The 26,928-nt window shown below is 40.4% G+C and overlaps 1 protein-coding gene across 11 annotated transcripts in view; it reads right to left on the bottom strand.

Moving 5' to 3' along the window:
- PEX5L (peroxisomal biogenesis factor 5 like) overlaps positions 1-26,928 on the bottom strand; it is a 264,931-nt gene that overhangs the window by 17,782 nt on the left and 220,221 nt on the right. For all 11 annotated transcript variants that reach the window (XM_043873810.1, XM_043873807.1, XM_043873808.1 and 8 more), the window contains 2 exons: positions 3,276-3,392; positions 910-1,053 (listed from right to left, as the gene is read on the bottom strand). In XM_043873810.1, the coding sequence (XP_043729745.1) occupies positions 910-1,053; positions 3,276-3,392 (261 nt within the window). The remainder of the gene's footprint in view (positions 1-909; positions 1,054-3,275; positions 3,393-26,928) is intronic.

Genomic DNA, 26,928 nt, shown 5'->3' on the forward strand with positions numbered 1-26,928 from the left:
CCTTTGCAAGTGGGAGACTTACTGAACCAAGATAAAGCTGCAGAAGCCTCTTTGGTGTTTCCCAGTCTGCATGTCCAATGACCCTTCATATCTCATAGAAAGGGGCTTGTCTCACATGCAGATCTGGTCATGTCCCTCTCCCACAGTGGTTCCGTATGGCTTTCAAGATGAAGTTCAACTCTTGGCTACTTCTTTGTGCCTTCTCTCTTGCCCCTGTCTCCTCCTCTCTTACCATGGATCCAATGTTTCCTGTCTCTCTGCCACCCATGAACCATTCCCTCTAAACAACAACTGGACCTCCTTACAGTTTTTAATCATCTCTCCTTCAAAACTCAGCTTTGGATTCACTTGGAGGGCAAGGCTGGGTCAGAACTCTTGCTTTTTGCTCTCCTAGCATCCTGCGCATACTCTGAAACCACATTTGTTACACTGCACTGACTGATTTACTTGTCTTGCAGATAGATCACAAATCTGTCCTTTCAACTGGTCCATTTTCTCTAGCTCTTCAATCCTTTAGCTCAGCCCATGCCTGGCACAATTCTTGGGACATAATACATGCTCAATAAATGCTAAGTGAGTAAATCAAGGGTGGGATATGGTGTGGCTCTAGACCCAGATGAAACCATACCCTGCCCCGTGAAAACTACTGCTGAGCCTCCAGGTTGGCAGTTTTGGTTTTTCATTTCTTGTCCCCACCTTTTATTTTTGGGCACTGTCGACACTGCAGAGGTGGTTAGAAAGTAGGTACCTTTTGTAACTTACACACATGTATCAGACTTAGCGAGGTTAGCTCCTTTGGGAAATTTTACTTGATGAAAATGCCACCTAGGAGAGCGCTCTGTCACCCTCTGCCCCTTGTTAGCACACGAAGCCCCTTTCTGAACCTGGCAGGATGAAGGGAAATGATACCTCTGCATCTCCAGGGTCCTGAAGAATTGCTGCCTCCATGAACAGGATGGTGACTGGCAGGTCCCCTTCCTTCAGCCTTTTTAAGCCTTCTTCAAATGCTCCAGGCCAGTCTTTGAAGGGGTTTTCAGTATGAAAGTAATAACCCTACAACAGAGAGAGGGGCCAACACAGATCCACTGATTTAACTCTTCATTGTTACATTCAATCAGTTCTTCCCGAATTTGAATTTAAGTAATTTTATTTATTTAATTTCAATGAAGTTTAAATTGCTGTTTTTTTTCCTTATTGTGACTGTAGTACATTTTCATGGTGTAGATGTTAGATATTATTTTGTTACTGAATATAACAAAATAAACAAAAAGATACCTGTAATGCTGCAACCTAAATATGATCACTGTTAATATTTTGGACTTTGTTTTCCTTCTGTTATTTCTTTTGTTCTTTTTGTTTCAGCCATTTACCCACAAGATTTTAAAAATATTGACTTTTAGGACAAACTTTTGCAGAGTGCTGCCATGCACTCTCTTGAAATGTTAGTACCACATACTGTACATCTGTTTATATACAATGGCCCTTTGGAGGGCTATGAACTATTGTAACATCTAGGATATTTTTTCACCTTCTACTCACCAAACCAGTTTTTGTCCCATTGTGGGGCTGTATCTCTCCACTGAGAATGCATGTTTAAAAGTTATAGATTTTCTTTTGTTGCAAAAATTTAAACAATACAGATTGTACAAATAATCTTCTAGTATTTTCCATGAGTATATAAGTTAAACAAGTCCATGCTATAAAAGCAAGGTTGTAGCTTAAGCCCCATTTAATTTTAGTTATTAAAATTATTTATATTATGCTAAAAATTAATCAACCCTCTTTCGATGGTCACTCAGGTTACTTTTAATTTTTACTGTTATCATAAATAACACTACAGTGAAAGTCTTATGCTCAAATCTTTGACTGCATATGATTATTATCTTCGGATAGACTTCTAGAAGGATTTATTATGCTCAAGGCTTCGAACTATTTTGAGCCCTTGATATATGTAGCACAACTGATTTTGAGAAAGTATGCCCTGATAAACTCTCATCAGAAGTATTGGAGATAATATTTGTTGCAACCTTAGTAGCAGAGACTATCATAAAAACCAATTTGATAGATACAAACAAGCTAGTCTGTTGATGATGCTACTAAGGTTTTTAAATACATCAAAGGGAGACTTTCATTCTCCCCAGGTGTTTAGAAAGACAAAACTCTTCGTCAGAATCCATAGGGTATGACCAGCTTATGTAGTGATTTTGGGGTGTGGGACCCTGGGATGGGGAGCTCAGGTGCATGGGTTATAGCCTGGAGACTGATGTTGTACATCTGTGTTCTCTCTTCTCACTTACTTTCAATTGCTTTGTGGAAAATTAACGATTTTAATGAGATGGTTGATCTGATTTTATGAGATTGCCTTGCCTACTGTGGGACAGAGAGTACTGGAAGGAGGAAGACATCTTAATGATTATGTAGATTGCTAATCCCCTAAAATCAGAGACTATTCATTCATCTCAGTCCCCAGTATCTAGGGCAGAGTAAACAGTAAAATTTGTTGGATGGAACCAAATATCATGGAAGTTATTCAGAAATGAATAAAACTGAGAATTCCTCTACCACAAAGAACTGTAACATTAACATCTATATATGTATTTCCCCTGTGTAAGAAAATTCTATCTTTCCATCTCTGTCTTTCAAGTCACTTAAACTGATTTCTCAGTGTTTTCTTTTTTTCCCAGGCATTTTTAAAAGCATAAATCCTAGAGCAGCTGGGGCTTCATGGGGGGAATTTAGCTGGCTGTGGACTGTACTCACACATTTTCTGGGGCTCTTATTAGGGGACTATCTCTGAGGAATCCCCTTGGTACTTGACCCAGCTGTGTGAAGTGTATCTTTTCCACTGAATTCTTTGCTAGCAGCATAAAGACTACCCATGAAATAAAGCCTGAAGCCCCCCTTTTCAACCTCCAGCCCATTAATATCACTTTTGTCAGCATATCGACATGGTTTGAGCAATGTGGGATTAGCCCAGTTCTTGTTCTCACTAACCCTCAATGTTAGTTCAGTGACTGGCCAAGCTCTGGTTGGCTGCCAAACTGTCTTAACACTGATAAAAAATAAGGGTGTTCCATTCCAGTTTTGCTGCCTTCACACATTGCATGATTACACTGTTTCTATCTATCAGAATTTCTTTCAGGTCAGATTGATATTAAATAGTCTACTTAATTACTGAATTTCCCCCCCACAAAATAGTTATCAACAATTTATAAAAATATGATCCAAAAAGGATGAGAAAACTGGTCAACATTTGAGAGAAGAGAAATGGTCACCTTCTCACTGGCTGAGATTGTAACCTGGTTCTGGGCTTCCTGGTTCTCCGATATCCAGTTCCTCCGGGCCATTTCTTCCCATTCTGCTTGCATCTTATCCCAAAACTCTGTATCTGACTAGAAGACAGGAGAAATGAAGACAGATGGATTTAAGAACATGCTATATCATTTGGTTTATTTCCAAGAGACAGTTTTTCTCACAGATAAAAATGACTTCTGGGGAGGAATAAATGTTCAAATTGGCCACATCCAACGACACTCAGGTTGAAGAGCTTCTGGAGGGCACTCAGCACTCAAGGTGTCAGAGAGTATTAGCTGTGATTTTTCTCTGGGAGAAACATAGTTACCACCCGAAGAACCAGGATCATATAAAACCAAATTCAGCTAAAAATCCATTATTTGAATAGTTTCAAGTGTGGGTACCTGACACACATTTTGGGAAGGGCAGTCTCTCCTAGAGTTGCTGCCAGGCAATGGGATTGGAATGCAGAAGTAGGAAGTCAAGAGATACCTGGGGTAACAGGCAAGTTTGGCCTTGGAGTACAGAATGAAGCAGGGCAAAGGCTAACAGAGTTTTGCCAAGAGAATGTGCTAGTCATAGCAAACTCTTTTCCAAGAACACAAGAGACGACTCTTGTGGCCATCACTAGATGGTCAATACTGAAATCAGACTGATTATATTCTTTGCAGCCAAAGATGGAGAAGCTCTATACAGTCAGCAAAAATAAGACCAGGAGCTGACTATGGCTTAGGTGATGAGCTCCTAATTATAGAATTCAGACTTAAACTGAAGAAAGTAGGGAAAACCACGAGGCCCATTCAGGTATGACCTAATTAAATCCCTTATGATTCTACAGTGGAAGTGACAAATAGATTCAAGAGATTAGATCTGATACAATGCCTGAAGATCTAAGGACGGAGGTTCATGACACTGTACAGGAGGTGGTGAGCAAAACCATCTCCAAGAAAAAGAAATGCAAGAAGGCAAAATGGTTGTCTGAGGAGGTTTTACAAATACCTGAAAAAAGAAGAGAAGCGGAATGCTAAGGAGAAAGGGAAAAATATACCCAACTGATTGCAGAGTTCCAGAGAATAGCAAGGAGAGATAAGAAAGCCTTTCTAAGTGAACAATGCAAAGAAATAGAGGTAAACAATAGAATGGGAAAAATTAGAGATCTCTTCAAGAAGATTAGACATACTAAGGGAACATTTCATGGAAAGATGGGGACAATAAAGGGCAGAAAAAGTAAGGACCTAACAGAAGCAGAAGATATTAGGAAGAACTGGCAAGAATACACAGAAGAACTATACAAAAAAGGTCTTAATGACCTGGACAGTCATGATGGTGTAGTCACTCACCTAGAGCCAGATATCCTGGAGTGTGAAGTCAAGTGGGCCTTAGGAAGCACCACTACAAACAAAGCTAGTGGAGGTGATGGAATTTCACCTGAGCTATTTCAAATCTTAAAAGATGATGCTGTTAAAGTGCTGCACTCAACATGCCAGTTATTTTGGAAAACTCAGCAATGGCCACAGGACTGGAAAAGGTCAGCTTTCATTCCAATCCCAAAGAAGGACAATGCCAAAGAATATTCAAACTACCATACAATTTTTCTCATTTCACATGCTAGCTTAAAAATCCTTCAAGCTAGTTTAAAAATCCTTCAAGCCAGGTTTCAGCAGTGCATGAACCAAGAATTTCAGATGTATAAGCTGGGTTTTGAAGAAGCAGAGGAACCAGAGATCAAATTGCCAATACCTGCTGGATCATAGAAAAAGCAAGAGAATTCCAGAAAAACATCGAATTCTGCTTCATTGACTATGCTAAAGCTTTAGATCACAACAAACTGGAAAATTAAAGAGATGGGACTACCAGATCACCTTACCTACCTCCTGAGAAACCTGTAAGCAGATTAAGAAGAAACAATTAGAACTGGACATGGAACACCAGACTGGTTTGAAATCGGGAAAGGAGTTAGTCAAAGCTGTATATTGTCAGTCTGCTTACTTAAATTCTATGCCGAGTGCATCATGCGAAATGCCAGTCCAGATGAACCACAAACTGGAATCAAGACTGGTAGGAGAAATATCAATAACCTCAGATATGCAGATGATACCACATTAATGGCAGAAAATAAAGAGGAACTAAAGAGCTTCTTGATGAAGGTGAAAGAGAAGAGTGAAAAAGCTGGCTTAAAACTCAACATTCAAAAAACGAAGATCATGGCATCCAGTCCCATCAGTTCATGGCAAATAAATGGGGAAGGAACAGAAACAGTGACAGACTTTATTTTCTTGGGCTCCAAAATCACTGCTGATGGTGACTGCAGCCATGAAATTAAAAGATGCTTGCTCCTTGGAAGAAAAGCGATGACAAACCTAAACACTGTATTAAAAAACAGACATCACTCTGCTGACGAAGGTCCATATAGTCAAAGCTATGGTTTTTCCAGAAGTCATGTATGGATGTGAGAGCTGGACCATAAACAAGGCTGAGTGCCAAAGAACTAATGCTTTTGAACTGTGGTTCTGGAGAAGACTCTTGAGAGTCCCTTGGACTGCAAGTGATCAAACCAGTCAATCCTAAAGAAAATCAACCCTGAACATTCACTGGAAAAACTGTCACTGATGCTCTAATACTTTGGCCACCCTATTCAGTGAGCTGACTCACTGGAAAAGACCCTGATGCTGGGAAAGACTGAGGGCAAGAGAAGGGGGTGACAGAGGATGAGATGGTTTTATGGCATCATTGACTCAATGGGCATGAGTTTGAGCAAACTCCAGAAGATAGTGAAGGACAGGCAAGCCTGGCGTTCTGTAGTCCATGAGTCACAACAGGTCAGGCAGGACTGAGTCACTGAACAACAATGAAGAATTAGAGTAGCTCAACTGGGACTGGCTGGGCAGTGGCTTGGGAAGCAGCCGGCCATAGGCACAGAAAGCAATACTGGTTTGTCCTACTCTGTGCCAAGCTCTGTGCTAGGAGAAAACTCAGCCTAGAAGGTGATGGTCATAAAGCTAGGTTCTGGTCTGGTTTCTAGGCCTGTACTCATCCCATTATGGCAAAGGTGTCCTCCTGGTGCTAAAGAATGAAGGAGACTAGCTTTGGGTGTGAACCCGACTGAATCTTCAAGGTCTTCTATAGCAGGATGATTTCTTTTGAAAAACAACACTTTGTGTTTTCCTCTTTATAACTTTCCTTTATGTCTTCCCAAGGGGAAACCAGGCCATTTGCTCTCCCTTACTTCAGGGGACGGAAACAGACCTTTTCTGCAAGATCTGTCCCTGGTTGGCTTGTATTTTACTGAGCCGGAAGAGAGTACTTGAGCTGTTCTGGAGGGAGGAAAAGGGGACAAGTATCTTAAACACCTTAAGAGAGGAGGGGAGATTTCCAGGGACAGGAAAAGAGAAGGAAGGTGGTAGGTTCTAAGATAAGTGGGAAATGATGCTTAGCTTTTAAGGATTTCCCTGGCAAACTGGCCTGACTTCCAAGAGAATGAGACAGGGTGTGCTAGGAACTCAGATCCCCACATGACAGAGAAAGAGACACAAACTGGACTTGGATCAACCCTTTGGGGCTTGGTTGGCTGTTAGCAGTTAGCATGATACGAAGGTGGAGACTCTGTCCTTGTTTTTTGGCACCACATAAGCATTCCATATTTGGTTGAGACTAAGTTACCTGCTTGGAAACCACTATTTTCCTTAAAGAAAACAGTGAAATGGGTACTCCTTGAACATCAAAGCTTGGAACTGAGATCCAATTTCTCTGCAAATCTGAGTTTCTATGATTCTAAATCTGTGACTTGCTACATCCCATCAAAGGTTGCTCTTCATCTTTTAATCCTCCCAGTCTCACCCTCTAGTCCACCCTCATTCCTGGGTAGTGGTTGTCCAGGGGTGAGACCTCATCTTCAAAGTTGCTCTAAATGATAATTATAAGCTTATTTCTTCTGAATATAAACATGCAGGGAAAAAGGGCCAGCCCAGTGTGATTAATCCCAGGCTACTAAGTATACAGCACTTGTTCTTCTTTACTATGTCCAGAATACTCATTTCTACCAGATATGGGTTCTGTCCCATCAGTAGAGGCTTGCTGCTGCTGCTGCTGCTAAGTTGCGTTAGTCGTGTCCGACTCTGTGTGACCCCACAGATGGCAGCCCACCAGGCTCCCCCATCCCTGGGATTCTCCAGGCAAGAACACTGGAGTGGGTTGCCATTGCCTTCTCCAATGCGTGAAAGTGAAAAGTGAAGCTGCTCAGTTGTGTCCAACTCTTAGCGACCTCATGGACTGCAGCCTACCAGGCTCCTCCGTCCATGGGATTTTCCAGGCAAGAGTACTGGAGTGGGGTGCCATTGCCTTCTCCATAGTAGATGCTTTCCCTTCAACAAAGGCTCAGGACAGCAGGTATCTTGGTAATGTGTGTCTGATATGCTAGAAGTCCACCAGTTATATGCTAGAATGGCCACCAGTTATCCAGGTTAAGGTTAGGAATAAAATTCAAAATGTCTCTTTCAATGAGCCTCTGGTAGAACACCAAATTGTGCAAATATAATGATCTCAGGTATATAACAGCTAGATAAAAGACTAGAAGGAAATATCCTACCATGTTAAGAGTAATCTGTCTTTCATATAGATGGCCAATAAACATGTGAAAAATGTGCAACATCACTCATTATTAGAGAAATGCAAATCAAAATTACAATGAGGTATCACCTCACATTGGTCAAAATGACCATCAGCAAAAAAAAAATCTACAAATAATACATGCTAGAGACGGTTTGGAGAAAAGGGAACCCTCTCACACTGTTGATGGGAATGCAGATTGGTACAGCCACTATGGAGAACAGTATGGAGATTCCTTAAAAAACTAGGAATAAAACTACCAATGCATGCATGCTAAGTCGCTTCAGTCATGTCCAACTCTGTGTGACCCTATGGACTGTAGCCCACCAGGCTCTTCTGTCCATGAGATTCTCCAGGCAAGAATACTGGAGTGGGTTGCCATGCCCTTCTCCAGGGGATCTTCTCCACCCAGGGATCAAAACCGGTCTCCTGCATTGCAGGCAGATTCTTTACCATCTGAGCAACCAGGGAAGCCCCCCAAAGTACCAAATGACCCAGCAATTCCATTACTGGGCATATACCATGAGAAAATCACAATTTAAAAGGACATATGTACCCCAATGTTCACTGCAGCACTATTTACAATAGCCAGGAAATGGAAGCAACCTAGATGTCTATCAACAGATGAATGGATAAAGAAGTTGCGGTATTTTATACACACACACACAATGAAATATTCAGTTCAGTTCAGTTCAGTCACTCAGTTGTGTCCGACTCTTTGTGACCCCATGAATTGCAGCATGCCAGGCCTCCCTGTCCATCACCAACTCCCGGAGTTTACTCAAACTCATGTCCATCGAGTCAGTGATGCCATCCAGCCATCTCATCCTCTGTCGTCCCCTTCTCTTCCTGCCCCCAATCCCTCCCAGCATCAGGGTCGTTTCCAATGAGTCAGCTCTTCACATGAGGTGGCCAACATATTGGAGTTTCAGCTTCAGCATCAGTCCTTCCAATGAACACCCAGGACTGATCTCCTTTAGGATGGACTGGTTGGATCTCCTTGTAGTCCAAGGGACTCTCAAGAGTCTTCTCCAACACCACAGTTCAAAAGCATCAAATTACTCAGCCATAAAAAGGAACAAATTTGAATCAGTTCTAGTGAGGTGGATGAACCTAGAGCCTGTTACACAGAGTGAAGTCAGAAGGAGAAAAACAAATATTGTATATTAATGCATATATATAGAATCTAGAAAAATGGTACTGATGGACCTATTTGCGGGGCAGGAATAGTGATGCAGACACAGAGAACAGACTTGTAGACACAACAGGGGAAGGAGATGGTGGGACAAATTGAGACAGTAGCATTGAAACATATACATTACCACATGTGAAATAGATGGCTAGTGGGAAGTTGTTGTATAACACAAGAAGCTCAACCTGGTGCTCTATGACAACTTAGAGGGGTAGGATGGAGTATGGAGTAGGGCGGAGGTGACATATGTATCCTTATGACTGATTCACTCTGTTGTATGGCAGAAACCAACACAACATTGTAAAGTGATTATCTTCCAATTAAAAATTAAAAAAAAAAGAGTAAACTGTCTTTGAATGAAGGGCTGATGGGTGATGCTTTTCCTCCTTCTTTATGCTCTTTTGTACTTCCTGAATTTTCTATGAGCATGCATTGCTTTTATAATTTAAGAAAGGTTAAAAAATCATAAAAATTATCTTTCCTTTTTAAAATACCATGAAACCTGCACATTTAGATACTGAAGGGACTCATTTTCTTGAATAGGCTTTTAAAGATGCAGGTTCAGCTTGTCTGAATAGAAACAAACAGAAACCTATCAAGTGAATTTTATAATGTTTACTGACTCTCCTGAGCCCCCTGATGGGTGGTGTGAAGTGCCAATGACTTCAAGTATTTTCTAAGGCAGTTAAGTTCCCCTAGTGAGACTCCTTGGCATCTAAAGCTATTAAAAGTCTTTTGAATGAAAGAATGAGGAAGATTTTGTAAGATGTACTTCTAAATTGCAAAAGTCACCTTTCCTGCAGTTTCAAATTAGAGCAGTAGATGCATAAAATTGCTGTGGAAAGAGAACCTTAGTTGAGGTGGGGCTGTCAGGCCCTAATTTAATGAGGTATACCAGGACTGACTGTTACCACTTAGAATAAGTTCTGCTGACTAATTAAAGTGCACCACACAGTTTCATTTAATTACAGAAGACTACTTTTAGCACAATCAATTTTCATCCAGTCTCAGAATCCAGACTTCATTCTCGTAACTGCAATTAACACTGCTTCTTTTTTTCATTCCTAATCAATTTCAGAGAAACCTGAAACACATTTAAATTTTAAATATTTTAGACATGACTGAGGGGATTTTATGTATTGATGATTTTGTCAGCTGTTCTGGGATGCTGGTAGATTACTTTTTATACTCTATAGGTAATAAATTACATGCTTAGACCAGAAATGAGGTATTGTTTGCAACCCATTTTCATTTTAAAAATAGTTTTCTGATGATAACAATAGTAGATATTTACTACAAACTTGGGATATGCAGTATTGTGGTTAAGAATGGAAGCTGTCTCATCATGTTGACTTAAAAATAAATTCTGGCTCTACAGCTGACCTTCTGCAAGTCCCATAATATCTCCAGGTCTCCTTTTCCTTATCCTTAAAATGAAGATAGACTAGTGGTCTTGGTTAGTCACTATAAGGACCAAATGAGAAAGTGTATCTGTGGCATAAAGCACATGGTAAATGTTCAGTAAAAGTAGGTGTTTTACAAGTGCTTTTATACCTTTGAGAAAAATATAAAGAATGAAACAAAAATCACCCACAACTTCAAAGCTCAAATACACTTCTGTAAGTATTCTGGTGTTTTAATTTCTGTATATACATATTCTCTCCTAGATACTTTTCCTCTCCATTTAAATCTTTCTTTTCTACCTAATTACTCAAAAATAAGAGCAAGGTTAAGAAGACTATTGCAAAAATGGACTGTTATATAGCAATTAAATAGTACTTATGAAGAATTTATTACAACATGGGATAGGCCTTGAGTTATAATGTTCCTTGTTATGCAGTATGATCACAATGACAGAAAACAATAAGTAATGTGTGAGGGGAGAAAAAATAAGACTAGAGAAATGCACCTAGAGTTCATGGGTTGGAATTATGAGGAATTTGCCCCAAAACCTTTCTTTGCACTTTTTAGCATTTACCATATATTGCTAGCATGTGTTATTTTAGTGAAAAAGTAAGATTCTCTTAAAAAAGCTTCCATCCAACCTAGATGTCCATTGAGAGATGAGTGGATAAAGAAGTTGTGGTACATATTTACAATGGGATAATACTCAGCCATAAAAAGGAATGAATTTGAGTAGGTTGAACAGAGACAGATGAACCTAGAGCCTGTTATACAGAGTGAAGCAGGTCAGAAAAAAACATATATCATATATTAATGCATAAAAATGGAATCTTGAAAAATGGTACTGATGAACCTATTTGCAGGGTAGGACTAGAGACAAAAACATGTAGAATGGACGTGTGGAAACAGCAGGGGGAAGAAGAGGGTGGGACGAACTGAGAGATCAGCACTGAAATACACACATTACCATGTGTAAAATAGATACTGGGAACTTGTGTAACACAGGGAGCTCACCCTGGTGCTCTAGACGGAGAGGGGTTGGATGAGGCTGTGAGAGGGAGGCTCTAGAGGGACAGGATATATGTATATTTAAGGCTGATTCACATGGCAGAAACCAACACAGCATTGTAAAGCAATTATCCTCCGATTAAAAAAAATTGTATAAAAATTAACTCAAACAACTCAATAGCAAAAACCAAATAATCAATTAAAAAGTAGGCAGAGAATCTGAACAGACATTTTTTCAGAGAATACATACAGATGGCTAACGTGAAAAGGTGCTCAGCGTCACTTATTCAGTGAAATGAAAATAATAACCATGCTTGTTAGAAAGGCTACTATCAAAAGGCAAAAAACAACAAGTGCTGGTGAGGATGTGGGGAAGAGGGAATTTCAGCAGAAATGTAAACTGATGCATCCACTATAAAACTGTATGAAGTTTCCTTAAAAAAAATTAAAAATAGACCCATTCTGTGCTGTGCTTAGTCACGTCCGACTCTTTGCGACACCATGGACTGTAGCCTCCCAGGCTCCTCTGTCCATGCGGATTCTCCAGATGAGAATACTGAAGTTGGGTTGCCATGCCCTCCTCCAGGGGATTTTCCTGACCCAGGAATCGAGCCAGGGTCTTCTGCATTGCAGGTAGGTTCTTTACCAGATGAGCTACCAGGGAAGCCCAGAACTATTCTATAATTCAGCAATTTCACATCTGGGTATTTATCTAAAGGAAATGAAAACACTAACTTGAAAAGATATGTCTACCCCCATGTTCACTGCAGCACTATTTATAATAGTTATGATATGGAAACAATTTGTGTCCAAACAGATGAATGAATAAAGATGCTGTGGTGTAAACAAACAAACAAATCCCAAACTTCCATCTTTTCAGTTTTGATTCCTCTGTGATGTTTTTCCCCCAAAACCCTACACTAGAGCAATCTCTTACCTCTCTGAATTACAATAAGAATATTCTGGATCAGTGGTTTGGAAAAAGAGGGCTGTGTGCTAGAAGCTGCCATTATCCTTGTGAACTTGAGAAGTCATTTAAACTTATCTGTACATTATCTTTTGTCATTTGTAAAGTGAGAAGACTGGGTTCATTTGACAATAACTCAGGTTTCTTTGTCTGTACAGACTGACTCAGAAGAATGAGGGGGGGAGGGAGATCTTGGTCCAGAATCATTATTTTTATTATTTTTTGGAAGGGGGCTTCTGGCCTGTTCACTGATCTCCAAAAATCGTACTTTAAAATATTTCTCTAAAAGTATGCTTGACATTTTCCTTTCACTTTCTTATTGTAAAACTAGCAAACAAAAATTCCTAAGAACCATGACAAATTAAATAGTAATTAAAATATAAAGAATAAAGAAATAAGCAATTTAACTTAGAACTAGGGAATTTTAACGGATAGCAGCATATTATCAGCTCCCACTCACCAGTCTATTTTAGTCATTCTCGAGTTGAAATAGAGTAACTTTCTATTTTGCGGTCAAACATAATTGTCAATTAGAAAGATCCTGGGGTTGTGTCATGAACGAATTGACTGAGGTGAGATTATGTGTCAATTCTGCCTGTGAGGAGTCTGACTCTTCTTTTGCCTCTTTAGAAATTGATTAACTATCACTGGATCAAAACTTAAAAAAAACCATCAATCAAACATCTCATTCTGCATATACAAAAGAAAAGAAAGTATCCCTTGTAAGACAAAGAAAATCACTATGCAAGTTTGGATAAAGTATTTGCCACGATAAATTTTCCTTAAAGTGAAACTGTGTACAGATGAGTTAGGGACGTCATTGTCCTGAATCTTATAGCCCAGGCTGGTGAAGAGTGGCTAAAATGTCCCCACTCATATCACTTGTTGACTTACAGGTCAATATTAGTTGAAAATTCCATATGGCTGCCCAAAGAACATATTCAGCTTGAGGCTGCAATTAAAGAGTGCAGCACAGGTGAATTCTAGCAAACATGTAGAGAGAACAAACGCCTATCCTTCTGAAACTCTTCCAAAAATTGCAGAGGAAGGAACACTTCCAAACTCATTCTATGAGGCCACCATCACCCTAATACCAAAACCAAATAAAGATATAACAAAAAAGACAATTATAGGCCAATATCACTTATGAAAATAGATGTAAAAATCCTCAACAAAATTCCAGCAAACAGAATTCAACAACACATTAAAAAGATCACGCACTATGATCAAGTTGAGTTTATTCCAGGGATGCAAGGATTCTTCAATACATACAGATCAATCAATGTGATACACCATATTAGCAAATTGAAAGATAAAACCATCTGATAATCTCAATAGATGCAGAGAAAGCTTTTAACAAAATTCAGCACCCATTTATGATAAAAAACTATTTAAAAAAATGGGCATAGAAGGAACCTACCTTAACATAATAAAGGCCATAGACAACAAACCCACAGCAGACAATATTCTCAAAGGTGAGAAATTGAAAGCATTCCCTCTAACATAAGGAACAAGTCAAGGGTGTCCACTCTTGCCACTATTATTCAACATAGTTTTGGAAGTCCTAGCTAGGGAAATCAGAGAACAAAAAGCGAGAAAAGGAATCCAGACTGGAAAGGAAGAAGTAAAACTCTATTGGCAGGTAACTGTACATAGCAATCCCTAAAGATACCATCAGAAAACTACAAGAACTAATCAGGGAATTTAGTAAAGTCACGGGATACAAAATCAGTACACAGAAATCACTTGCATCCCTATATACTAACAATGAAAAATCAGAAAGAGAAATTAAGGAATCAGTCCCATTTACCATTGCAACAGAAAGAATAAAATACCTATGAATAAATCTACCTAAGGAGACAAAAGAGCTGTATACAGAAAATTACAAGACACTGATGAAAGAAATCAAAGATGACATAAACAAATGGAGAGAGAGTCCATGCTCCTGGGTTGGAAGAATCAACATTGTGAAAATGACTATACTACCAAATGCAATCTACAGGTTCAATGCAATCCTTATCAAGTTACCAATGGCACTTTTCACAGAACTAGAACAAAAAATTTCACAATTCATATGGAAACACAAAGGACCTTGAATAGCTAAAGCAATATTGAGAAAGAAGAATGGAGCTGGAGGAATCAACTTACCTGATTTCAGAGTATACTACAAAGCTACAGTCATCAAGACAGTATGATACTGGCACAGAAGCAGAAATATAGACCAGTGGAACAAAATAGAAAGCCCAGAGATAAACCCATGATTCTATGGGCAAGTTATCTTTGAAAAAGGGCAAGAATATACAATGGGAAAAAGATAGTCTCTTCAATAAATGGCCCTGGGAGAACTGGAAAACTACATGTAAAAGAATGAAATTAGAACACTTCCTAACACCATACACAAAGATAAACTCAAAATGGATTAAAGACCTAAATGTAAGATCAGAAACATAAAACTCTCAGAAGAAAATGTAGGCAAAACACAGTATGACATAAATCATAACAAGATCCTCTATGACCCACCTCCTAGAATAATGGAAATAAAAATAAACAAATGGGACCTACTTAAACTTAAAAGCTTTAGCACAGCAAAGGAAACGATAAACAAGGTGAAAAGATAGCCCTCAGAATGGGACAAAATAATAGCAAATAAAACAACTGGCAAAGGATTAATTTCCAAAATATATAAGCAGCTCATGCAACTCAATACCAGAAAAACAACTCAATCAAAGAGTGGGCAAAATACCTAAACAGACATTTCTCTAAAGAAGACATACAGATGGTTAATAAACACATGAAAAGGTTCTCAACACTGTTCATTATTAGGGAAATGCAAATCAAAACTACAAGGTATCACCTCACACCAGTCAGAAGGGCCATCATAAAAAAATCCACAAATAGCAAGTTCTATAGAGAGTGTGGAGAAAATGAAACCCTCTTGTACTGCTGGTGGGAATGTAAACTGATATAGCCACTATGGAAGACAGTATGGAGATTCCTTAAAAAACTAGGAATAAAACAGCCACACAATCCAGCAGTACCACTTCTAGGCATATGCCTTGAGGAAACCAAAACTGAAAAAGACACATGTACCCCAATGTTCATTGCAACACTGTTTACAATAGCTAGGACATGGAAACATCCTAGATGTCCACTGACCGATGAATGGATAAAGAAGCTGTGGTAGGTTTATATAATGGAATACTACTCAGCCATAAGAAGGAATGCATTTGAGTCAGTTCTAATGAAGCGGATGAGCCCAGAGTCTATTATACAGAGTAAAACTAGTCAGAGAAATATTGTATATTAATGCATATATATGGAATCTAGAAAGACAGTGCTGATGAACCTATTTGCAGGGCAGCAATGAAGATGCAGACTTAGAGAACAGACTTATGGATAAGGGCAGGGGGAGGAAGGAGAGGGTGAGATGAATGGAGAAAGTAGCATGGACGCATATCTACTACCACGTGTAAAACAGATAGCAAATGGAAATTTGCTATCTGACGTAGAGAACACAAACTGGGGCTTTGTAACAACCTAGAAGGGGTGGGAAAGGTGGGAGGCGGGAGGCAGGCTCAAGAGGGAGGGGACATGTGTACATCGATGGCTAAATCACATTGATGTATGGCAGAAATCAAACCGATATTGTAAAGCAATTATCCTTCAATTAAAAATAATTTAAAAAGATGTGCAGCACCCTGATCAAACATAGAATTTTTAAAAAGTAAATTAAAAAAATTTTCCAAGTACAGTTGAATTACAACATTGTGTTAGTTTTAGGTGCACAGTATACGCAGAGAAGGCAATGGTACCCCACTCCAGTGCTCTTGCTGGGAAAATCCCATGGACGGAGGAGCCTGGTGGGATGCAGTCCATGGGGTCGCTGAGTTGGACACGACTGAGTGACTTCACGTTCACTTTTCACTTTCATGCACTGGAGAAGGCAATGACACCCACTCCAGTACTCTCGCCTGGAAAATCCCATGGACGGAGGAGCCTGGTGGGCTGCAGTCCATGGAGTCGCTGAGTTGGACATGACTGAGCGACTTCACATTCACTTTTCACTTTCATGCATTGGAGAAGGAAATGGCAACCCACTCCAGTGTTCTTGCCTGGAGAATCCCAAGGACGGGGGAGCCTGGTGGGCTGCCGTCTATGGGGTCGCACAGAGTCAGACACGACTGAAGTGACTTAGCAGCAGCAGCAGCATGTATATGTTAATCCCAAATTCCATTTATCCCACCTGCTCTTTTCCCCTATGGTAACTGTAAGTTTGTATTCTATGAATGAGTCTGTTTCTGTCTCATATATAAGATCATTTTCATAATTTTTTAGATTCCAGATGTAAGTGATATCATGTGATATGTGTCTTTGTCTGACTTACTTCACTTAGTATGATAATCTCTAGATCCAAGAGAGAGGATAGAATTTTGATTGGTCAGAGTTAGTTTGAGCTTTGGGTACAGCCTTTTGGTGTCCCACATAGTGAGGGTCCTTGACAAAGTGGAGTCTCTTCAAGCAAGAGTGGATGAGAAGGAGCAAGCCTGTTTATGAAGCAATTCACCTGGCAAAGCAAGGCTCAGGGGACGCTGAGCACAGAATCTTGTTTTTGCAGACAGCAGAATTAGGGTGAATGAATGGCAGTTCCAAGGGGAAAGATTTTTATCAAACATAACAGGAAACTGCTTGAAAATGTGCTGCTTCTTCCTCAGAGGGATGGGTTCCCTAGCATTAGAAATTTTCAGACACAATGACCAATGTGAGAGGTGCTCTACACATGATTCACAGGTCAGTTTGACCTAATGAACCCTATGGTCTCTTACAAATCCTATGGTCTCTTGCAAGACTTTGCTTGCAGTGTTATTAATGAATTGACTTCTGGAGTCAAACAGGAAGGTACAAAATTAATAAAATCTCTATGAGATAAGAAACGGATCTGTCATGCATGCACCCTTCTCAGGCTAAACAGGATAGGGAAGGAAAACAGACATGCTTTGGCATCAGGTAGAGGGAGGCAACCTACTTCACATCTTTAACTCAGTTTCCTGGTCTGTAAAATGTAAATGGTCTTTTAGAGAGGTTGTGTGGATTAAGTGAAGCAATGTATGTAAAGTGCTTAGAATTTGTAACATATAAATACTAAGGAATTGGAAATTAATGTTATTTTATACTTGTAAATGAAAACAAATATTTCCCAGGATAGAGAGAGGATGCAATCCCACAAATTGTAAACTGTGTGGTTCAGAAGTGTTGGAAAACAAAAATATTTGTACTAGCACTCAACAGAGATTTTCCAGTTGCCTCTGGGTAAGACATGCTTCCCTGTATAATGGAGTCGACCATCATTGCCAGTGTTGGCAGACACCTGGGCAGACAGCCTGAGGCTCTCACCAAACTACATGCCAGCCTGTTAGTTGCAGAAACATGGAGAGGAATAACTGAAACTGATAGGAAGAAGAATGGATATAGGAGGCTGGAAATAATGGAGTAAAAGGCTTGAAGAGGGTGTCAGAGGCAACCAAGAGCCATTTCTAACAGAAACTAAAGAGTTTCCTGGTCTTTGGTTTCTATTCTTTTTCACCTGGCAAATGGCAAAGAGGAATGGAGCATTAAACACAATGAACAAAGCCTGTTGTCCAAATGGGCAGGGGTCATTTCTGAAATGGCTTTTAGCTTATTCATTAGCAAATGAGCGCCCTTGTACAACCAGAATTTCACATGATTATATCTGTGTTTGTAGCTCCAATGGTATTTGCATTCATAACAAAGAACTGCTCTTACAGTGCCCTGAAATGAGATTTGGAGAGTAAGTGCAGGGTTTGTTGCTGCTTTGGGAGTAAGGTTTTGTAAGCCCAGTTTCTCAGAGGCTGCTTATTTCTTGTAGCCTCCTGGCTGCTTTTTGGGCCGCTAACAGCAGGAAACCGCAGGGCTGCTCTACCACAGGCTTTGGGAGATGTAGAGAGGCATGGGGTTTGAGTCTTGTTTCATGTATGTGACAAGTCATGTGATGCAGGAAGGGGCAGGTGGATAGTTACAGTTTAAGCCCTGACCGTTAGCTTTTCTTCCTGTAAAGCAAGTGCCTGCCTTAAGCTTTGATTGCCAAGGTATCCACTTCAAAGAGGCACCCACTTCAAAGATGGCACCCTCTTTAACGTGGGCTATCTCAAATAAACACATTGCTGGCTACAAGACTAGATAAAGAGCCAAGCTGTACATGTCCACCCCTCCTCTCATACCTCCCAGAATCTTTTGTTTAGGAGTTCTTGGTTAATTTTGACAACTGACCATTTGGGGGGATTGTTTTTCCTCTCTTCCTGAGCTTTAAATCCCACTCTTACATTTTAAATTCGCCAATAAAGAGGGAGACCTCAAAACCCTAGGTCCCCACTCTCAGCCCCAATAAAAGGAGAACCCCAGGCCCATGCTCATGTACTTTTTACTGGTGACTCAGCTGTGTACCCCAAGACAGACATGTAATTTCTAGAACCTATAAGTAATAAACCTTTATTTTTGGTTATTGTTGAGAACATCTTGCAACCACAATAAGAACTACAAGGGCCAGTCCAATGACAACACTGGTAATTTAACAGGCTGAGGCAGGCACAGAACAACAGTGAACTGCAGGCAATGTGACTCAATTCCAAAGAGATTTATTCTCCTTTAGCCATGTCTACAAGTGGGGAAAGTTACTGGGAAATTCCCTCCTAGCTTTATAAAGTAAGGTGTGAGAAATATTTGCTAAACCCAAACTGTATGTTTGTGCTTACATCATAGTGATACTAAACAAAACACCTAGATGTGGATGCTATTCTCAAGCTCACTGTCCAATGATAAATTAAAAATAGAGGTAACTAATACAAGAGAAGGTGAACAAATGCTGCAAAAATAAACAAAATTACTTGCTCAGAATCATATTATTATTGGTAAATAAAAGATCCGGAATTCGAAGTACTTTATTCTTTCCTTTTAGGGCAGATTGCATCTTCTAAAAATGGCTCCAGTGGTATATCTGGTTCCTTCCACACTCCATTAAGTGGTGGAGTCTATTGCTCTGTCTTCGAACACTTGCCTTGACAAACAGAATGCAATGGAAGTGAACTGGTGTGACTTTCAAGGCTAGATCCTAAAAGGTTATACAGCTTCTGCCTGCCTCCCTCTCTCTGCAGCCACTCACCCTTGGAATCTACCTGCCATGTTGGAAGCCCAGGCCTAAAAGGCTACCTAAAGCGATCTTAGCCATCTGCCATGCTTAGATCTTGGGTGTCTAATAGTATAAGCCTTTTGATATGTGAGTGGAAATGCTTTCAGATGATTCCAACCCCTTGCCATTGCCACCAGCCTTCAAGACATGTAGTGGAACAAAGATGAGCCATCCTCTCTGAGTCCTATCCAAATACAGATTTTTGAGTAATATTAATATTGTTATTTTAAGTCACATCTGAATTATATTAAATTCACCCATTCTGGTCCATTTTAGTTCAGTGATGCCTAAAATGCTGATGTTCGCTTTTACCATCTCCTGTTTGACCACTTCCAAATTACCTTGATTCATGGACCTAACATTCCAGGTTCCTATTCAATATTATTCTTTATAGCATCAGACTTTACTTTCACCACCAGACACATCCACAACTGAGTGTTGTTTTCACTTTGGCTCAGCCTCTTCGTTCCTTCTGGAGCTATTTCTCCACTCTTCTCTCTTAGCATTTTGGGCACCTACTGACCTGGGAAGGTCATCTTTCAGTGTCATATCTCTTTGCCTTTCCATACTGTTCATGGAATTCTCAAGGCAAGAATGCTGAAGTGGTTTGCCATCTATTACTGTGGGCAAGAATTCCTTAGAAGAAATGGAGTAGCCCTCATAGTCAACAAAAGAGTATGAAATGTAGTACTTGGGTGCAGATGGTGACTGCAGCCATGAAATTAAAAGATGCTTGCTCCTTGGAAGAAAAGTTGTGACCAACCTAGACAGCTTATTAAAAAGCAGAGACATTACTTTGCCAACAAAGGTCCATCTAGTGAAAGCTATGGTTTTCCCAGTAGTCATGTGTGGATGTGAGAGTTGGACTATAAAGAAAGCTGAGTGCCAAAGATTTGATGCTTATGAACTGTCGTGTTGAAGACTCTTGAGAGTCCCTTGGACAGCAAGGAGATCCAACTAGTCCATCCTAAAGGAAATCAGTCCTGAATATTCATTGAAAGGACTGATACTGAAGCTGAAACTTGAACACTATGGCCATCTGATGCAAAGAATTGACTCATTGGAAAAGACCCTGATGCTGGGAAAGATTGAAGGTGGGAGAAGGAGATGACAGAGGATGAGATGGTTGGATGGCATCACCAACTCAATGGACATGAGTTTGAATAAACTCCAGGAGTTGACAATGGATAGGGAGGCCTGGCAAGCTGCAGTCCATGGGGCTGCGAAGAGTCAGACACGACTGAGGAACTGAACTGAACTGACTGATTGACTTGGCTGCAATCTCAAAAATGACAGAATGATCTCTGTTTCCAAGGCAAACCATTCAATATCACAGTAATTCAAGTCTATGCCCTAATCACTAATGCCAAAGAAGTTGAACAGTTCTATGAAGTCCTACAAGACCTTCTAGAACTAACACCAAAAAAAAAAAAGAGGTCCTATTCATCATAGGGGACTGGAATGGAAAGTAGGACGTCAAGAGATATCTAGAGTAACAGGCAAGTTTGGTCTTGGTGTACAAAATGAATCAGGGAAAAGGCTAAGAGTTTTGTCAAGAGAGAGCACTGGTCAAAGAACACACCCTCTTCCAACAACACAAGAGACAACTCTACACATGGACATCACCAGATTGTCAATACCAAAATCAGATTGATTATATTCCTTGCAGCCGAAGATGGAGAAGCTCTATACAGTCAGCAAAAAGACCAAGAGCTGACTGTGGCTCAGATCATGAACTCCTTATTGCTAAACTTAGAGTTAAATTGGAGAAAAAGGGAAAACCAGTAGGCCATTAGGTATGACCTAAATCAAATCCCTTATGATCATATAGTGGAAGTGATAAAAAGATTCAAGGGATTAGATCTGATAGAGTGCCTGGAGAACTTTTGTCAGAAGTTTGTACAGGAGGAGGTGATCAAAAACATCCCCAAGAAAAAGAAAGGCAAAAAGGCAAAATGGTTGTCTGAGGAGGCCTTACAGATAGCTGGGAAAAGAAGAGAAGTGAAAGGCAAAGGAGAAAAGGAAAGATATACTCAATAGAATGCAGAGTTATAAGGATAGCAAAGAGAGGTAAGAAAGACTTCTTAAGTGAATAATGCAAAGAAATAGAAGATAACAATAGCATGGGAAAGACTAGATCTCTTGAAGAGAACTAGATCTCAAGGAAACATTTCATGCAAAGATGAGCACAATAGAGGGCAGAAACAGTATGGACTAACAGAAGCAAAAGATATTAAGAAGAGGTGGCAAGAACACAGAAGAACTATACAAAAAAGATCTTAATGGCCCAGATAATTACGATGGTATGATCGCTAACCTAGAGCTAGACATCTTGGAGTGTGAAGTCAAGTGGGCCTTAGGAAGCATCATTACGAACAAAGCTAGTGGAGGTGATGGAATTCAGTTGAGCTATTTCAAATCCTAAAAGATGACACTGTGAAAGAGCTCCACTCAATATGCCAGCAAATTTGAAAAACTCAGCAGTGGCCACAGGACTGGAAGAGGTCAGTTTTCATTCCAATCCCAAAGAGAGGCAATGCTAAAGAATGCTCAAACTACCGCACAACTGCACTCATCTCACATGCTAGCAAAGTAATGCTAAAAATTCTCCAAGCCAAGCTTCAATAGTACATGAGCCAAGAACTTCCAGATGTTCAAGCTGGATTTAGAAAAGGCAGAGATCAAATTGTCAATATCTGTTAGATCACAGAAAAAGCAAGAGAAATCCAGAAAAACATCTACTTTTGCTTCATTTACTATGCTAAAGCCTTTGTGTGGATCACAACAAACTGTGGAAAATTCTTGAAGAGATAGAAATACCAGATCACCTTACCTGACACCTGAGAAACTGGTATGCAGGTCAAGAAGCGACAGTTAGAACTGGATATAGAAGAATGGACTGGTTCAAAATTGGCAAAGGAGTACATCAAGGATGTATATTGTCACTGTTTCAGTTCAATTCAGTTCAGTTGCTCAGTCAGGTCTGACTTTTTGCGACCCCATGAATCGCAGCACACCAGGCCTCCTTGTCCATCACCAACTCTTGGAGTTTACCCAAACCCATATCCATCAAGTCGGTGATGCCATCCAGCCATCTCATCCTCTGTTGCCCCTTCTCCTGTTCCCAATCATTCCCAGCAATAGGGTCTTTTCCAATGAGTCAACTCTTCGCATGAGGTGGCCAAAGTATTGGAGTTTCAGCTTCAGCATCAGTCCTTCCAATGAACACCCAGGACTGATCTCCTTTAGGATGGACTGGTTGGATCTTCTTGCAGTCCAAGGGACTCTCAAGAGTCTTCTCCAACACCACAGTCCAAAAGCATCAATTCTTTGGTGCTCAGCTTTCTTCACCATCCAACTCTCACATCCATATATGACTACTGGAAAAACCATAGCCTTGATTAGACGGACCTTTGTTGACAAAGTAACATCTCTGCTTTTAAATATGCTATCTAGGTTGGTCATAACTTTCCTTCTAAGGAGTAAGCGTCTTAATTTCATGGCTGCACTCACCATCTGCAGTGATTTTAGAGCCCAAAAAAATAAAGTCTGACACTGTTTCCACTGTTTCCCCATCTATTTGCCATGAAGTGATGAGACCAGATGCCATGATCTTAGTTTTCTGAATGTTGAGCTTTAAGCCAACTTTTTCACTTTCCTCATTCACTTTTATCAAGAGGCTTTTTAGTTCCTCTTCACTTTCTGTCACTGTTTTAATGCAAAGTACATCATGAGAAATACAAGGTTGGATAAAGCACAAGCTGGAATCAAGATTGCCAGGATAAATATTAATAACCTCAGATAGGCAGGTGACACCACCTTTATAGCAGAAAGTGAATAGAAACTAAAGGGCTTCTTGATGAGGGTGAAAGAGGAGAGTGAAAAAGCTGGCTTAAAACTCAACATTCAAAAAAACAAAAACCATGGCATCTGGTCCCATCACTTCATGGCAAATAGATGAGGAAACAAAGGAAACAGTGAAAGACATTATTTTCTTGAGCTCCAAAATCACTGAGATGGTGACTGCAGCCATGAAATTAAAAGGCAATTGCTCCTTGGAAGAAAAGCTGTGACAAACCTAGATAGCATACTGAAAAGCAGAGACATTACTCTGCTGACAAAAGAGAGTCTAGTCAAAGCTATGGTTTTTCCAGTAGTCATGTATGGATGTGAGAGTTGGACCATAAAGAAGGCTGAGCACCGAAGCACTGATGCTTTTGGACTGTGGTGTTGGAGAAGACTCTTGAGAATCCCTTGGACTGCAAGGAGATCAAACCAGTCAATCCTAAATGAAATCACTGGATTTTCTTTGTAAGGTGTATTTGTAGATGTTTTTCTGGAATTCTCTTGCTTTTTCTATAATCCAATGGATGCTGATAATTTGATTTTCATTTGGAAGGACAATGAATATTCTTTGGAAGGACTGATGCTAAAGCTAAAGCTCCAATACTTTTGCTCCTATGCGAAGAGCCCACTCATTTGAAATGACCCTGGTGCTGGAAAAGTTTGAAGGCAGGATAAGGGGCTGACAGAGGATGAGATTATTGGAGGGCATCACCGACTCAATGGACATGAGTTTGACCAAGCTCCAGGAGATGGTGAAGGACAGGGCAGCCTGGCGTGTTACAGTCCATGGGGTTGCAAAGCGCTGGACATGACTGAGTGACTGAATGACAAAAGTCACAGTGCTGGGGAAATGTATCACACAGCCAGAGTAACTGGATACTTCAGGTTAGAGGACTGGAGCAGGAAGGAGGAATTGGTGTAAACAAGGGACCTTAGGACAGTGCTTCCCTGAAGGGTTGTGCTGGCTAATTGTGTGGTAGCATTTTCTCAAAAAGTGTTCTAGGATCAGAGTTCTGTGGTAAAATGAGCTTGAGAAACTTTAGGTTAAACCAGAGGTTGCAAATTGGTTGCCTGTAAGCCAGGCCTAGCCAAGAGTCATATTTACTACCCCCTCATCCTAGATGTGAAATTTCACATCAAAACCTGGATTTCAGGAGAGTGGCCAAGACAGCAGAATAGAAACACCCTGAGTTCACCTCCTCCCCCAAGCACATAAAAATCGCAATTATCTGCAGGACAACCATTGATGAAAAAGACTAGAACCTACTAGAAAAGATTTACAATGAAAGACATAAGGGAGGACTACAACAAGATAGGTAAGAGGGGTATACTTTCGACATAGTCAAATCCCATATGCCCTAGGTGGGTGAACCATAAGCTGCAGAAAAATTATACTGCAGCAGTTTTCTCTCAGGGATGAAAGTTTGAGCCCCATGTCAGGCCTCCAGCCTGGGAGTCTAGCACCAGGAAGACAAGCCCCCAGAGCATGAGGCTTAACTGCAGGAGCCCCACAGGACTAGAGGGAACAGAGACTTCACTCTTGAAGGGCCCACACAAAATCTCATGTGCACCAGAACCTAGGAAAAAATCATTAATTTGATAGGAGCCTGGACCATATCTATCTGCTGGTCTTGGCCTGCTGCTGCTGCTACTGCTGCTAAGTCACTTCAGTCGTTTCTGACTCTGTGCAAACCCATAGATGGCAGCCATCCAGGCTCCTCTGTCCCTGTGTTTCTCTAGGCAAGAATACTGGAGTGGGTTGCCATTTCCTTCTCTGGGTTTTGGCCTGGGTCTACCTAATAGCCTGTAGGCGCCAGTGCTAGGGTGCCTCAGGCCAAACAATTAAAGGGCCAGGGACACAGCCCTACCCATCAGCAGACAGGCTGCCTAAAGACTTCCTGAACCCGCAGCCACTTGCCCCCAGAGGGCCAAGACCTAGCTCTACCCACCAGTGATCAGGCATTGGCCCGTCTCATCAAGAGGGCTGAACAGAGCCGTCAAAAAGAATTCATTTGAACCAGTCCTAATGAGATGGATGAAACTGGAGCCCCTTATACAGAGTGAAGTAAGCCAGAAAGATAAAGAACACTACAGCATACTAACACATATATATGGAATTTAGAAAGATGGTAACGATAACCCTATATGCAAAACAGAAAAAGAGACACAGAAATACAGAACAGACTTTTGAACTCTGTGGGAGAAGGTGAGGGTGGGATGTTTCAAAAGAACAGCATGTATACTATCTATGGTGAAACAGATCACCAGCCCAGGTGGGATGCATGAGACAAGTGCTCCGGCCTGGTGCACTGGGAAGACCCAGAGGAATCGGGTGGAGAGGGAGATGGGAGGGGGGATCGGGATGGGGAATAAGTGTAAATCTATGGCTGATTCATATCAATGTATGACAAAACCCACTGAAATGTTGTGAAGTAATTAGCCTCCAACTAATAAAAAAATTAAAAAAAAAAAAAAAAAAAAGAGGGCTGAACAGGACTCTACACTAGGCTAGAGCATATAGCTTGGGTGACAAGAGGGGAATGAAATACTGGATTGCACAGAACTTCTGCTACTGAAGGCCACTTCTCCAAGGTTGAGTAATGTAATTAATCTACCACATATATATACAATAACAACCTACAATACAGTACGAATAGCAACTTACACAAAATGAGGTGGCAGAGGAATATGTTCTTGACAAAAGAACAAGATAAAACCTCAGAAGAAGAACTGATAAAGGCAATCTACCTGAGAAAGAGTTCAGAGTAATGATTGTAAAGATGAGCAAAGAATTTGGGAGGAAATGGCTGCACAGAGTGAGAAGTTTTCAACAAAGAAAATATAGAGGACAACTAACTGAAATGAAAAATACACTAGAAGGAATCCAAAGTAGATTAAATGATACTGAAAAATGGATCAGTGAGTGGGAAGACAGAGTAGTGAAAATCACTGCTGCTGAAGAGAAAAAATAAAAAGAAATCAGGACAGTTTAAAAAACTTCTAGTAAAAAATCAGGCACACTAATATTTACATTATAGGGGTCCCAGAAGGAGGAGAGAGAGAGAAAAGACCTGAGAAAATATTTGATGACATAATGGCTGAAAACTTCCCTAACTTGGGAAAGGAAACAGTCTTCTAAGTCCAGGAAACTCAGAGAGTCCCATACAGGATAAACCCAGAGAGAACACACCAAGACACCATTGTAATAAAAATTACAATAATTAAAGATAAGGGGAGAATATTAAAAGCAGCAAGAAAAAAGCTACAAATAACACACAAGGAAAGTCCCATAAGACTACCACCTGATTTTTCAGCAGAAACTCTGCAGGCCAGAAAGAAGTGGCATGATATATTTAACATGATGAAAGGGTAATACCTACAACCAAGAATATTCTACCCAGCAAGGCTCTC

This window comes from Cervus elaphus, chromosome 19 (assembly GCF_910594005.1).
Source record: "Cervus elaphus chromosome 19, mCerEla1.1, whole genome shotgun sequence".
NCBI classification, from domain to species: domain Eukaryota; kingdom Metazoa; phylum Chordata; class Mammalia; order Artiodactyla; family Cervidae; genus Cervus; species Cervus elaphus.